General features: G+C 46.2%; 1 protein-coding gene across 1 annotated transcript in view; it reads left to right on the forward strand.

Annotated features, from left to right (window-relative positions):
- Window positions 1-9843: 9843 nt before the first annotated feature.
- LOC124720232 overlaps window positions 9844-13424 on the forward strand; it is an 82746-nt gene continuing 79165 nt past the window's right edge. The window contains exons 1-3 of the mRNA XM_047245552.1: window positions 9844-9938; window positions 10037-10170; window positions 11088-11174. Of these exons, the coding sequence (XP_047101508.1) occupies window positions 10090-10170; window positions 11088-11174 (168 nt within the window). The 5' untranslated portion in view covers window positions 9844-9938; window positions 10037-10089. The remainder of the gene's footprint in view (window positions 9939-10036; window positions 10171-11087; window positions 11175-13424) is intronic.

The raw sequence follows: 13424 nt of genomic DNA on the forward strand, positions 1-13424 counted from the left end.
TCTTTAGCAGTTTCTTTACGGTGACTGTAAATTGTGGAGGGTGCCTCCTGTTATGAACTGTTCTACTGGGTACACATCTATCCAGCGCATGCTCAACTACTCTTTTAAACCTGAGCCAGAGTTCCTCTACATGTTGCTGCCCTGTGCTTGAACTTCCAGTTCCTCATTGAGATATGACACAACTGATTTTTTATCTATTTTACTAAACATGTGTATCTTTATGCTTGTTTCAGTTATTCTTTGTACTCTGTGGATCATTGTTGCCACATCTGTATCATGGTCACTGATGTGGACATCCTTAAGGGGGTCAGGACTATTTGTTGCCATTACATCCAATATCTTTTCATCATGAGTGAGGTTACTAACTACCTGTTCTAGGTAGTTTTCAGAGGAGACATTTAGTAATGTTTCACAGGGTGCCTTACCACACCCATCACTAACAAAACTGTAGTTTTCCCTACTGGTTGTTGGATTACTAAAGTTCCACCAATGATTACAGTATGATTTGGAAACTTTCGTTCAAGTGAAACATTCTCACATGCAGCTTCAATTGTTATCATGATGGATTTGAGTTTTTGTCTTTCGCAACGAATCTGCCATCTACATTTCCCATTAGCCTATCGATATACACTGAAATTTTCCCCAGAAATCTCACTCCATTAATTTCAGGCTCAACCATCTATAATGTTAACCAACCTTGGTGTCTAAACTTCTGTATTTTTAGTGATGGTTTTTGTACTTCCAGAAAAAGATCGTTCCATACGGTTCAAGACTCTGTAATAATGTTGTTAACAACAGGTTTTTAAACACTTTTGGTGCTCCAGAACAGAAATCACACACAAGACAAATTTATGAAATGAAAACCAAATTACAGCAATGGTGCTTTGAAATTCAGTCAAAAGGACGGAGCCAAACGATGCTATTCAGTGGTGGGAATGGTAAGTGGAGTCACAAGGTAAAATGGAGTTGAACTTTTTGTCACAAACATTGTTGCATAACTTGTGTCATGTAACTGAAAACTGTGTGTTTATACATGCATCTGAGGTGTCACTGCAGTGTGCTATCATCTGGGGCGTCATATTAGTTGCACATGTGAATGGGGCTTAAATCATGAAAAATGATTTACTACGAACTATTTTATGTACAGCACTATTAACTTCAGAAAACTCTCAGACATGCATATTTGTTCACGTTGATATGTTCTGAATTTAGGGATGAGGGATTCTTTGAATGCTAAAATTGTATAAAGCATTGCTTTACTTGAATTTGTTTAAAATCTGGTTCAAATGGTTCAAAAAAATAATGGTTAAAAAGGCTCTGAGCCCTATGGGAATTAACATCTGTGGTCATCAGTCCCCTAGAACTTAGAATTAATTAAACCTAACTAACCTAAGGACATCACAAACATCCATGCCCTGTGACTGTAGCAGTCGTGCTGTTCCGGACTGAGCGCCTAGAACCGTGAGACCACCACGGCCGGCTAAAATCTGGTAGCTGGTTTCTAATACGGTATTAAGCTGACATATCATACGTTCCACACAACACTTCATGGAGATGAGAGCCTCTGGTTTCGTTAGTAAAATTATTTTAAAAATTTAAGAAGTACAACATATATTTTTCGCAATATTGTTTTAGTTGAAGCTTTGTTATATTGCTGATTGGGTGAATAATGTTCTTTTTTAATTTGTGTGACTATAGTATCCTTAAATACTGTACAATTATTCATAGATTTCAAGACCATATTTGCAACTATTGAAAAAATTGGTAAAAAAACATATAGTTTCCCATATGACTTTCATGGCCTAGCGATGTGGCGCAGTTATAGCACAATGAACTCGCATTCCAGAGGATGACAGTTAAAATCTGTGTTCAGCGTTTGATTAAGTTCTCAGTGACTTCCCTAAATCGCTTCAGACAAATGCCAGGACGTTTCCTTTGGAAGGGCACAGCCGATTTCCTTTCCCAGCCTTCCCTGATCCAACGAGACCCTTGACCTCGCTGTTTGGTCCCCTCTCGCAAATCAATCAACCAACGACTTTCATTTTTCTTTTGAGCAGATGTGCAGCTCTGATTCCAAGAAGGTTCTTTCTTCTGCATTTATTGGCTTAAGCTGGGTTTACACTAGCAAGTCGCTTGCAGAAATTATTGCTGCAAGTTATTGTGAGCCGCTTGCAGCTGTGTTTACACAGCAGCGCCAGAATTAAGCAAGATCTTCTGCAAGTTCTTTGGCAAGAAACTTGCGTCAGCAACTTGCTGATACTGTTTACATATGCTTTCAGTACCACTATGAGTGTCAGCCGAAGTATAAAATGACAAGTAGGCAGGTGAGATTATGCTGCAGCTCTCGTAATTGTAATGAAAAGCGTGGAAAAGAAAAAAGATGGAATGGAATACAAATTACTTGCAACAAAAAAAGAGTTTCTTGTGTAGCTTACACCGAAATGAAGGACAATAAATTTCATGACTATTTCAAAATGTGAAAAAATTAACATGGTTGTCTATGAGGCAAAGAAACTGTACAACTGACAGTTTATATTCTACTCTAGGAATAAATATGAAGCCATGTGGGGCATTCTATAAATTTAAGACGTAAACACAAATTAAGAAATAGCTTCAGGCCCAGAGGAAGTACGAGACAAGTACCTTGTGGTCGAAAAACACTTTCACAGAAGGCAGATCTATAAAATTCTGCTACAGCTGTCATTATATTTGAAACAAAATATCTAGTTCAAAACCACTGACCAAATTTGCCTACTTAGCTTCAAGTCAATGTTTACGTATGTTCGTACGTATATATCATTAAGAGATCTTACAGTGTCATACAAGGAACAGGACATCAGAGACTACTCCAGCAGCAGCGGAATACCATAAACCATACTAAATGCTTCATTCCGCTCTAATTGCACATTTCTATGTCCAGATGGACTCTGAAGTTCCTGATATTCAGCTTTTCATGTGGTTCTCGTGATACAAATTTTCTTGGAGGTCCAGTACTGTATTCTCATATTTGGTTCTTTATTATGGTATAACGTCATTCGTCCCAGAAAATGAAAATTTGCACTTTAAATTGAACGAGGTTGAAAGTAGCCAATAGCGCGGAATGAAACACTTCGTTTTGTTTCAAATAAACTAACTGGCTCAGCGGAAAAAAAAATAACTGAAGCAAATTTCTCTATAAAACAGACAGAAATAGCTTCATTAAGACATTAATGGTTGATTACTAATAACCTGGAAATAACATAAAATCAGAAAATTGAAACTACTAACTTATTTTGGTCTTTCATGGTTATGAGAATGTATATTAATTCACTTGATAGCTCCCGGCCACAGAAATCTGTTTTGTTTACATTTGACGTGGGAGCTGTAAACGAAGACATGGCCTCGGGTCACGTGAGGAAGGACCCCCCACTATAACTCAGCTTGCTCTGCGCATGCGCGAATCTGGCAGCTTGGGCGCACCAGGAAAATTTTTCCGGGTAGCTTCTGGCTACTAGCTGCTACTGCTCGTACACCAAAGAGCCACGCTTCAAGTAGCCAGAAGCGGGAGGAAGGCACTGCTCATACGCGAATTCAGCTCTGTGCATGCGCACGAGCCCGCTGGCAACTGCTCATACGAACCTATATTTACACTCGTAATTCGCGCGGCAAGGATCAGAGGATTGGATCCCCTCAGTCGACGACGTCAGGTTGCAACGCCTGGGCTACTCTCAGGTTGTAATCTCCGTCTTCGGCGGTTGTGTCTGTCTGTCTGTCTGTCTGCCTGACCGTCGCTTCCTGCTGTCGCTGTTCGTCCGTCTGTCCGCCTGCCTGCTCGCTGTCCGCCGCCGCCGCTGCTGCCTGCTGTCCGTCCGTCCGTCCGTCCGTCCGTCTGCCTGTTCGCCGCCGTCTGCTGTCCGTCCGTCTGTTCGTCGCCGCCGCCAGCCGGTGCCCGCCGCCGCCAGCCGGTGCCCGCCGCCGCCGCCGCCGCCATCCGGTGCCCGCCGCCGCCGCCAGCCGGTGCCGCCGCCGCCGCCGCCGCCGCCGTTGCCGCCTGGTCGCCGCCGTCGCCGTCCCCAGTTTCTGTCCTTTCCTCTTCGTTCTGTTCGTTATTGTTTCTCTCTACCGTCATGTCCGCCCCCACCACCGCTGCCACCGCTACCACCACCGCCATAGTTTTTACTTCCCCTTCCGCCGCCTCCACCACTATAACTTGGTGTGCCCAGTCCCACCCCCCTTCTTCCATCCCACCTCTCCTCACTCTCCCTTCACCCTCTATCTTTGTCGCCTCCTCTCCCGCTTCTTCCTCTCGCTCCTCTCGTTCTGATCCTTTTCCCCCACTCCCCCAGCCTGTCACTGCAGCTCCGGCTCGGGTGGTGGCCCGTCGGGCCACTGCCCACGCCCAGCTCTCCCCGTCACCTTCGCCATCACCGCCGCCACTGCCACCGTCATCGTCATCGTCGCCGTCGCCTTCGCCTTCACCGTCACCATCTCCGGCGCTGACTCCGGCCCCGGGACCTGCCCCTCCCCGCCACATTCCCGTTGTTCCCATCCCCCACACCTCCTCCACCGCCGTCAAGCGCCCCAGTGGCACCCCTGCTCCCTCTGCTTCCAAAAAGGCTCCGCCTCGTCCTCCTTCCCCCACCCATGATGCCATGGAAGTCTCCCCGCCTGTCCCTGCCCCCTCATCCTCCTCCTCTACCCCCTCCTCCTACCGCTACCTCCTCTCCCGTCCTGATCCCTCTCTCCTTGAAGCCCGGAACCTCACCGTCTTCCTTCGCCAGCATTGTCCTGGTGCCCCCATCTCCCTCCTCACTCCTCGCCGTGATTCGGTCCTCATCTCCTCCCCCAGCCCCACCCTCCACACATACCTCCTTTCCCGCATCCCTGTCACCCGCTTTGGCCCTCATGCCTCTCTCACTCCTGCTCCTTGACCACCTCCCTCCCGCCAACCCCAACCTCCGCGTCGCCCGCCAACTCTCACCGCCGTGATCACTCGGCTTAGTCCAGTGATCACGGAGGAGGAGGTGTTGGCGGAGCTCAAGGCGCATCCCCATTTGGAGGTGCGTGCGGTTCGCCGCATACATAACGCTGCCGGCCCCACCCACCTTATGCGGGTTTTCTCTGAGCACGCCCCCTCCATTGACCGTCTCCTGAAGGAGGGTGCCCTCCTTTTTAACCAGCGGTACAAGGTCGACCCCTCCCGTTCCCCTCCTCAATCCCTGCGCTGCCAGAGGTGTCTGCGCTATAACGCGCACCCCACAGCTAAGTGCCGCGAGGCCCCCACCTGCCCGCATTGTCGGCAAGCGCACTTCCTCCGGCAGTGCCCTAACCTCCAATCCCCTCCTTCCTGCAATACCTGCAATCTCCCCCATCCCACCTACTCCCAAAAGTGTAAAGCCCGACCCCCTCCAACCACTCCTGAACTCACCGTCCCCGTCCGTCCCCTGGACGCCCCCACCCCTCCTGGCAATTCCCTTCGTCCCCCCCCCCCCACCGCTGAGGACGTCATCAGGTTCCTTACCATCGTCCTCCAGAAGGTTCATCCCTTTCAGCGCCCTCACACCCTCCAGCAGATCTCCCTTGCTGCCCGTTCCATCTTCCAACTCAAGATGTACGCCACCTACTCCAACAACCAGGCCCATTTCACCTTCTCCCGCCTTGACACCCTCGGCTAAATCCCTATCATGGCGCGACAGCAACGTATCCTTTTCAACAACATCCGCTCCCTACCCGCCAACAGGAACCTCTTCCTGCACACCCTTGCCACCCACCGCGTGGATGCCTTCCTCCTTAATGAAACCTTCCTCCAACCCCACCATACCGTTCACACTTCGCCCTACCTCCTCCACCGCTCCGATAATCCCCTCCCAATTGCGCGTGGCGGAGTTGCCATTGGTTACCACCGCCAGATCCCCTTTCGGCTCCAACCTCTCCTTCCCGACCCCACCGAACACCTGATCCTTAGTCTCTTCTTCCCCGGCCTTACCGTTACCTGCGCCACCATCTATGTCCGCCCCAATGCTCCTATTCCCTTCGACTTCCTCTCCCACGTCGATCGTACCTTTTCCTCCTACGTGATCGCCGCCGACCTCAACATCCATAGTCGTTCCGCTGCCCAGTTACGGCGGTGGCATCGGTTCCTCTCCACCCTTCAAGGCGACATCGTCCCCATCCCCCAGCATACCCGTCCCGAATCCAACTCCACTCCTGATGTTATCCTCTCCTCCCCCAACCTCCTTGGCCGCATAACGGTGGATGTCCTGGAACCTATTGATAGCGACCATCTCCCTGTCCTCACCATTTCAGACCGTCGTCGCCCTCGCCCCGATCCTCGTACTGATCCTCCCCCTAAGTATGTCCACGACTATTCCCGAGCCGACTGGAATGCCTACCGGGATACCCTTTCCACCCAGGTCGATAGCCACCCTCTCACCTACCACCACCCTGACGATGTCACCCATGCCGCCTCCTTTCTCCAGCAGACCTTGTCTGAGGCCGTGGAGGCCCACGTTCCTACTGTCGCCATCCACCCCCACCGTCCTACCTTACCCCCACAGGCCGTTCTCCTCCTCCATGAATCCCGTCGTCTCTACCGTGCCTTCCTCCGCACGCGTGACCCGGACACACTACGACGCCACCGGCAACTCCAGCGACACGTTCGTAATTTGCTCATGGCTAAGAAACTCCGGGACTGGCGACAGACATGCACCCGTTTAAATGCAACCCTACCAATCAACTCGTCCAAGTTCTGGTCGGCCTTCCGTCGCCTTACCGGAACTAAACCCTCCCCCTACTATCCTCTTCTCCACGATGATCACCCCTTCCCTGACACCCTTAGTAAGGCCAATCACTTTGCCTCCTACCTCTCCGATGTTTTCTCCATCCCCGATGATCCCCAGTTCGATTACTCCCTCTTCCCGGATATCCGCGATCGAACTGACACCTCTGTCCCTCCCCTCGCTCCTGGTTTCCAGTACTTGGACAACATTACACACGCGGAACTCAATGCCCCTATCACTACCCAGGATCTCATTGATACACTCCGCACCAAACGCAACACCGCTCCTGGTCATGATCGTGCCACCTACAGTCACCTTCGTGAAGCTCCTGTCTCTTTCCTCTCCACCCTGGCCAGGCTCTACAATGTAGTCCTGTCCACCGGTTACTACCCCGACCTGTGGAAAACCTCCCGTATCCTCATGTTCCTTAAACCTGGCAAACCGCCGTCCGCCGTCTCCTCCTACCGTCCCATCAGCCTTACCTCGGTCTTCAGCAAGGTCCTGGAATCTATCCTCACCCGCCGCAGCCACCAGAATCTCCACCAGCACTGCCTCCTTCCCGTCACCCAGTGTGGCTTTCGGCCATCCTTCTCTTCCGACGATCTTCTCCTTCACCTCACTCATCTCCTTTCCGAACAGCTTAATTCCCGTCGCTCCGCAATCTTCCTCTCCCTTGACCTCGAACGCGCTTATGACCGCGTCTGGCATTCCGGTCTCCTCTTCAAGCTCCAAACCTTTGCCCTTCCCATTAACTACGTCCGTCTGATCGGTTCCTTTCTCTCCCGCCATCCTTCCTATGTCACCATCCATAACACCGATTCCTACACCTTTTTCCCCTCCGCCGGTGTGCCCCAAGGCTCCGTCCTCTCCCCCCTTCTGTACCTTTTGTACACGGCGGACATGCCGCCGCCGTCGCCCCCCGTTCACCTTCTCCAGTTTGCCGATGACACCGTGTTCCTCGCCCTTGCCCCCACCCTGCAACGCTCCCAACGCCCTCTCCAATCCCATCTTGACCGGTTCACCGCTTGGTGCAACCAGTGGTTGCTCAAGGTCAATCCCTCCAAAACCCAGGCGATCATTGTAGGCAAAACCACCCCTTCCTTCCGCCTCCTTGATTTCTATCTCACCGTCTATGGCCGTCCTACCACCCTCACTCCCACCCTTAAGTACCTTGGCGTCACCCTCGACCGTCGCCTCTCCTGGACTCCCCATCTCCAGACGATCCAAGCCAAGGCACGTTCCTGACTCCGTCTCCTGAAGCTCCTTTCCGGCCGCACTTGGGGTCTGGACCCCTCCACAATCCTCCTTTTCCTTGAAAGGATACGGATCCTGTACACCTCCCGTAAACTTGATCCTCCTCACCCGCTCGTGTCCCCGATCCTCTCCCACCCCCGCCCGCTGCCGCGCCTGTATTCCCATGTCCCACCCGGTCTCCATCTCTCCACCCTCCTTACCCTCTCCCAAGGTGGCTTCCGCCAGCTCCCCCTCCCTGATGATGTCCTCGTCCCTTCCATCTACCCCTCTTATCAACTTTGATCCTCCCCCCACCTCCTGTGTCCTCTCCTTTAGGCACCCTCCCTCCCTCCCTTCCCTTCCCTCCTCTTTCCTTTGCCCCCTCCCTCCTGCCCTCTCCACCGGGCTTCCGCTCCCCCTTCCTCCCTCCCCCTCTCTCCTTTGCCCATGGCATCTCTGCTCCCCCCTTTCCCATTCCCCTTCCCATTCCTCCTCCTCCACCTCCTCTCTTGGCAGGTCCCCGGACTCGTACACACTCAGTGAACATTCGCGCGCCGGAGATCATCGCTGTCAGTGTTTCGTGTGTGTGCCTTCGTTTGTGTGTAGTGTTGTTCGCAGTCACGCCCCCACCGTTCACGTGCCGTCGCCATCATCCATGTTCTGTGCATCGTGTCGCCCAGTGTTAGTGATGTTTCTCGTCCAGCGTGAACGGCTACATGTTTTTTCGATTTTTAGTGTCTACATTTTTTTGCCCACCGTTTTTACTGTCTACTCTGTGCCACCTTTATGTACTACTTGTTGTAACACTCAAGGCTGAAGAGCGGCGTATTGTGCTGCTGCCAGCCCGCCTTTGTATAAGGTGTTAAAATCACAATAAAGAAAAAAAAAAAAAAAAAGAAAGCGCGGCAAGTTCATCCGCGCAAGTGAACTGCTGCGATAACTTGCTAGTGTAAACCCAGCATTAGACCACAGTGTCAGGTGGCCGTAGAATTTAGAAGTTCGTATCATACGTTTATACGTAGTTACGTTGCAATTTCCGTGTAATAAAGAAGTGATTAGATAATAGAGACATGAAATTAAGGAAACATACATGCTGAGTCTGGAACTAAGTCAGTACATAATTGTAATTATTTTTACAGCTAACTACCACGAATGAAGTACTTTGTTAATACCTTGTAATGATGCTGTGGTAACTGTTCGTACAACTATTATGTTGGTTTAATTTCATTTATTGGGCACATTTGAGCATTAAGTTTTTCCACATTTAATTCTTGCATTATCTTTGGCGTCTCTGGTTATGATTTGGATTGCCTTTGAATGCCATAAGTAATTATTTCAAGTCATGTGTATTAGAACCAAGCACTTGTTGTTTTCAGTGAGCCTGTGTTGCCGCATTTCGAACAGGAGGTGATTAGTGTTTAAACGAACATATTAGAGCACATTACGTACCTAAGCTGTTCGTCAGCTACGAGAAATACCAGATCGACGTGTATGTATGGCATGTGCTTGCTGCTTACGTCCTATCCGATAAAACTGCTAAATGTGTCTCCAGTGAGTTAGCAAAAGAACCGGCTGAAATTTTGATGTGTTGTCTGAAATTACAGGAAAGATTTCTGTAAATGCTGTGGTAGTTAAAGTGAAGGTCAATGCAAAATACTTCGTGATTGACAGGAAAAAGGCACTTAATGAAGTTCGCACACACATTAGTATTGTTATACTGACTTGCGTTGTGCATGTGATGTTCGGTAACAATATTTGTTTAGGGATGACTAGGAACAGTGAGAGAGTTTACTGTAATCCGTGTGTAGCTTATCCAGGTTGTAGCGTGAACAGTTGTATTGTCGATATATCCGATTCATTTGCCTACGTTAATACAGAATTTCAGGGATTGGTTATGTTGGGATGAAAGAGAATGCTGTAGAGGGAATTCATTGTGTGGCGATTTCCGTGGGTTTTCAATGTGCCTGTGTACTCCATAGTTTAGTAAATAGTGTTAACTTCTGTTTGTAGTAATGTGCACGTTGTAAACTTTTTTTTTTAAGTAGTGCATCACCTTCCTGGAAGGATATGGAAAATGTAATTGACTCTATAAGGCCTAATGGATGTGTGTAATTGCCACTGCCAAAATACAGCACATCACAACTCCACAGAAGACTGTCATGGATACTCTTATGAGAAAGTAATTTCACTAAGTCTTGTTAGAGGAATTTAATAGGCGTTAAATCTTGACAATCAAAAATGATTTACTTTTCTATGCAACATGCAGGCTGCAGTGTCTGTTGTTTTTGCAGTGACTGGGTAAAGAGCCCAGTGTTGCTCTAAACTTGGTTGATAACTTTGAATATAGATGACTATATAAGGAAACAGTTGTTAAAAATACAAATTTAACTGACTGACGAAAAAAATGAACTGCCTGTAGGGGCGGATTTTCATGTTGTGCTTGTCTAAATACCATGAGCAAATATGGGGTTATAGATTCAGGATTGAAAGAGCAGCCAGTATGATTGAGAAATAATTCTCTTCTGTCCTTGCATACATTGCTGAGAATATAATTCTAAACATCTTACATTATTCTATATATTAATGTATTTGCAGAATAGATTCTGATATACCTCAAGAGTGTAAGCTCAAGACTCAGTTTAATCTTTTATTCTTCATACTTAAAATTGTTGTTGTTTATAGTAAATAGACTTATTTGGTAAATTCACTTTGTCTTAGTTGCTTTTCTTGGCAGTCAGAAATTTATGTGAAGAAAGCAAGATATGTCAGTTACTATGTTCAGAATGGGATTGTATACCACAAGCAAATGCTACTAAGTAACAGCAGCAACTGATAATCTTTTGTTTCCTTGTGTATGTTGTTTTTGTTTCCTCTCAAATTTAGTTCTGTTTTCCATTAATGACAGTGAGGCTTCAGAGTCCTCATAACCAGACAGTTGTTAATCAGTTCTTTTCATCAGGCTCCTTGTTCCTCAGCCATTTTCAAATTTTTCATATGCACTGACTCATTTGCTGCAGCCAGAAAATACCGCCTGTGCATTATAACGCATAGTAAGAATGCAAACAGTATGACCACTTCTTATTTCTTGTTTTTCAGTGGCTTACGAGGGCAATCATGAACTGCAAGGGAACTAATTGGCTGAAAAAAGAGAAGAATGAAGTATATGCTGAATCAGGCTCATTGGTAAATAGCTTCATGTATTTCTTACCATTGTTTCATTAATTTTTATGTGCTATGTGGTGTGTAAACAATTGCAGATTACATGTCCTGTTGTTTGTCAAATGAAACATTTGGTATTGGCTGTTGGTTTTGATACATGAGCTGACAAAGTTGTGTGACTCTTGGTTGTTCAACATATTTGAAATGGATTGGTGTCCTGTAGTATATGATGCTGCTCTCTAGTATGTAATTTATTTCAAAATTTCTGCAGCATACTGTTTGTGATGTTGGCATGTCAGCAGTTAATGATTACAGGTCTGTTGTCTACTAGGAAATTCACATGTTCTTAAATTATTGTGGTGTTAGCAATCAGTTGTTACAAATTAATTTTCTGATTCACGATTGTTTGGTGTGTTGTTGAAGTCTAGACAGAAAGTGGTCTTATTAATGGATATGATTAAGTAATATGTGGGTAGCACTTTACTTGCTGAAGTGCAGATGCTATGGCTAGTGCGGTAGATCAGTTCTATGGTCTGTTGGATGATCTGATCAGATGCTATATTTGTGGTCAATTTTTAAGTTGACCACAGTTGCTTTCTCAGACAAGAGGGAGATATATGCGGAATTATTGGAAATACAATATTTGGCATTCTATCCACCATGGTGCCTGGTAGAGAAATCTAAAGTTATGACCCCTACAATCTTGTTCTCCTGGTGTATTATTTTTTGCTATTGCTCATGTAATTGGTTTTATACCCTCAAAGTTCTTGTGAGCAGTCTTAATATTCTTGATCGGTTTTTGTTTTCTCGGTAGGTATTCAGAATCTATTAAATGTAGGGAAGTGGTAGATGGCCCAAGAGTTGTTGTTGAAAACATTTGAGGACCTTGAATACAATTAAATGAAAGTGTAGTTGGTAATAGAATTCACAACCTTAATAAGGAAATGGTGGCAATGCTGATACTAAAAGAATAAGGGAATGTTACAGTTCTAACTACAGAATGTTTGCAATACTTTTAACCAATAGAGCTCCACATTACCACTCCAAATATTTGGTATCATATAAATTACTTAATTGTTAATATAATCACAGAATTAAACTGTGTGGACTCAAATATGACACACCTGTAACACATAAAATACACCTACGGATTTGATGCTCATAAAAGAAGTAATTACAGCAGAATGTCACTGTTAGCTTCTGGCAAATTAAAACATGCTAAAGTTAATGTTTGATCTCAATTTTTTATTCACTTTCTCTGAAATTAGAAGGATTTTGAAGTTTCCTGTGTATGGCTATCAACATTTTATGGAAAATTCCCTCATCTTTGAGCTTGTTTTTGAAATATGTCCTTTGTTTCTTTCTTCTTCAAAGTGCTGTAGTTAATTTGTTTCTTTGTGGCTTGATCAAAACACTCTTGTGACACTGTAAAGATGTCATTTGCTCAGAATCATTCATCTTGTAAGTTTTTCTAGAAGCACTGAAAACACAACTGAAACTCATTGCTAAACAATGTCATGTTATAAAAGTAGCCTTGACAGGTTTGTGTGAGCATCAATTGCCAAAGTCTGCATCAAGTGAGACCTTCCTCCCCCCCCCCCCCTAAAAAAAAAAGAAACCTTTGTGCTTTGAATGTCTCACTTACCTTTCTTTCTGTGAACTTGGTGTCTGTGTTGTTCTGCTCATTTTCAGGATGTTCATTCTTCCAATGGTATTGTAGGTCTTCCATTGGTCTCAAAATGTAAGCAGTTAGTAAAGGCAGGTAGTTTTTGATTTACCACACCTGCCTTTGGCATGGCAATCTTCTCTCATCACTTTTTTGGAACAAGCACAGAAGTGAGGATTACATTTCACCTTTATCTCATGTGTTGCAACTTTATTGTTAATGTATCTGTATTTCATTAGCTCAAAGCTGTGTAACTGAGGAATTGCTGTTCCAGCTTTTCATGTGAGGTTGTATCTGAAATGGTCCTATGATGACAGACAAAACTCAGTTGCCTCAGTTATGTATTCCAAAGAACAAAGAAAGTAAAATCAAACACGAGAAATGTCAGGATAGAATAATGATATACAAAGGATACATTCCTGCTCACCACATTGAGGAGGCCTTGGGTTGAGGTAGGTAGAATGAATTGACTGCTAAATATTTAAGCCTTTGGACAATGTCATTCTTATGAAGTACAAAACACACACCCACGGTACTAGGGCATGACCACATCTAATTCGAGCAGAAATCTGTTGAAGTGAGTAGTGGGGTAAAGAGGTGGCATAGGA

This window comes from Schistocerca piceifrons, chromosome 11, assembly GCF_021461385.2.
Source record: "Schistocerca piceifrons isolate TAMUIC-IGC-003096 chromosome 11, iqSchPice1.1, whole genome shotgun sequence".
Classification (NCBI taxonomy): Eukaryota; Metazoa; Arthropoda; class Insecta; order Orthoptera; family Acrididae; genus Schistocerca; species Schistocerca piceifrons.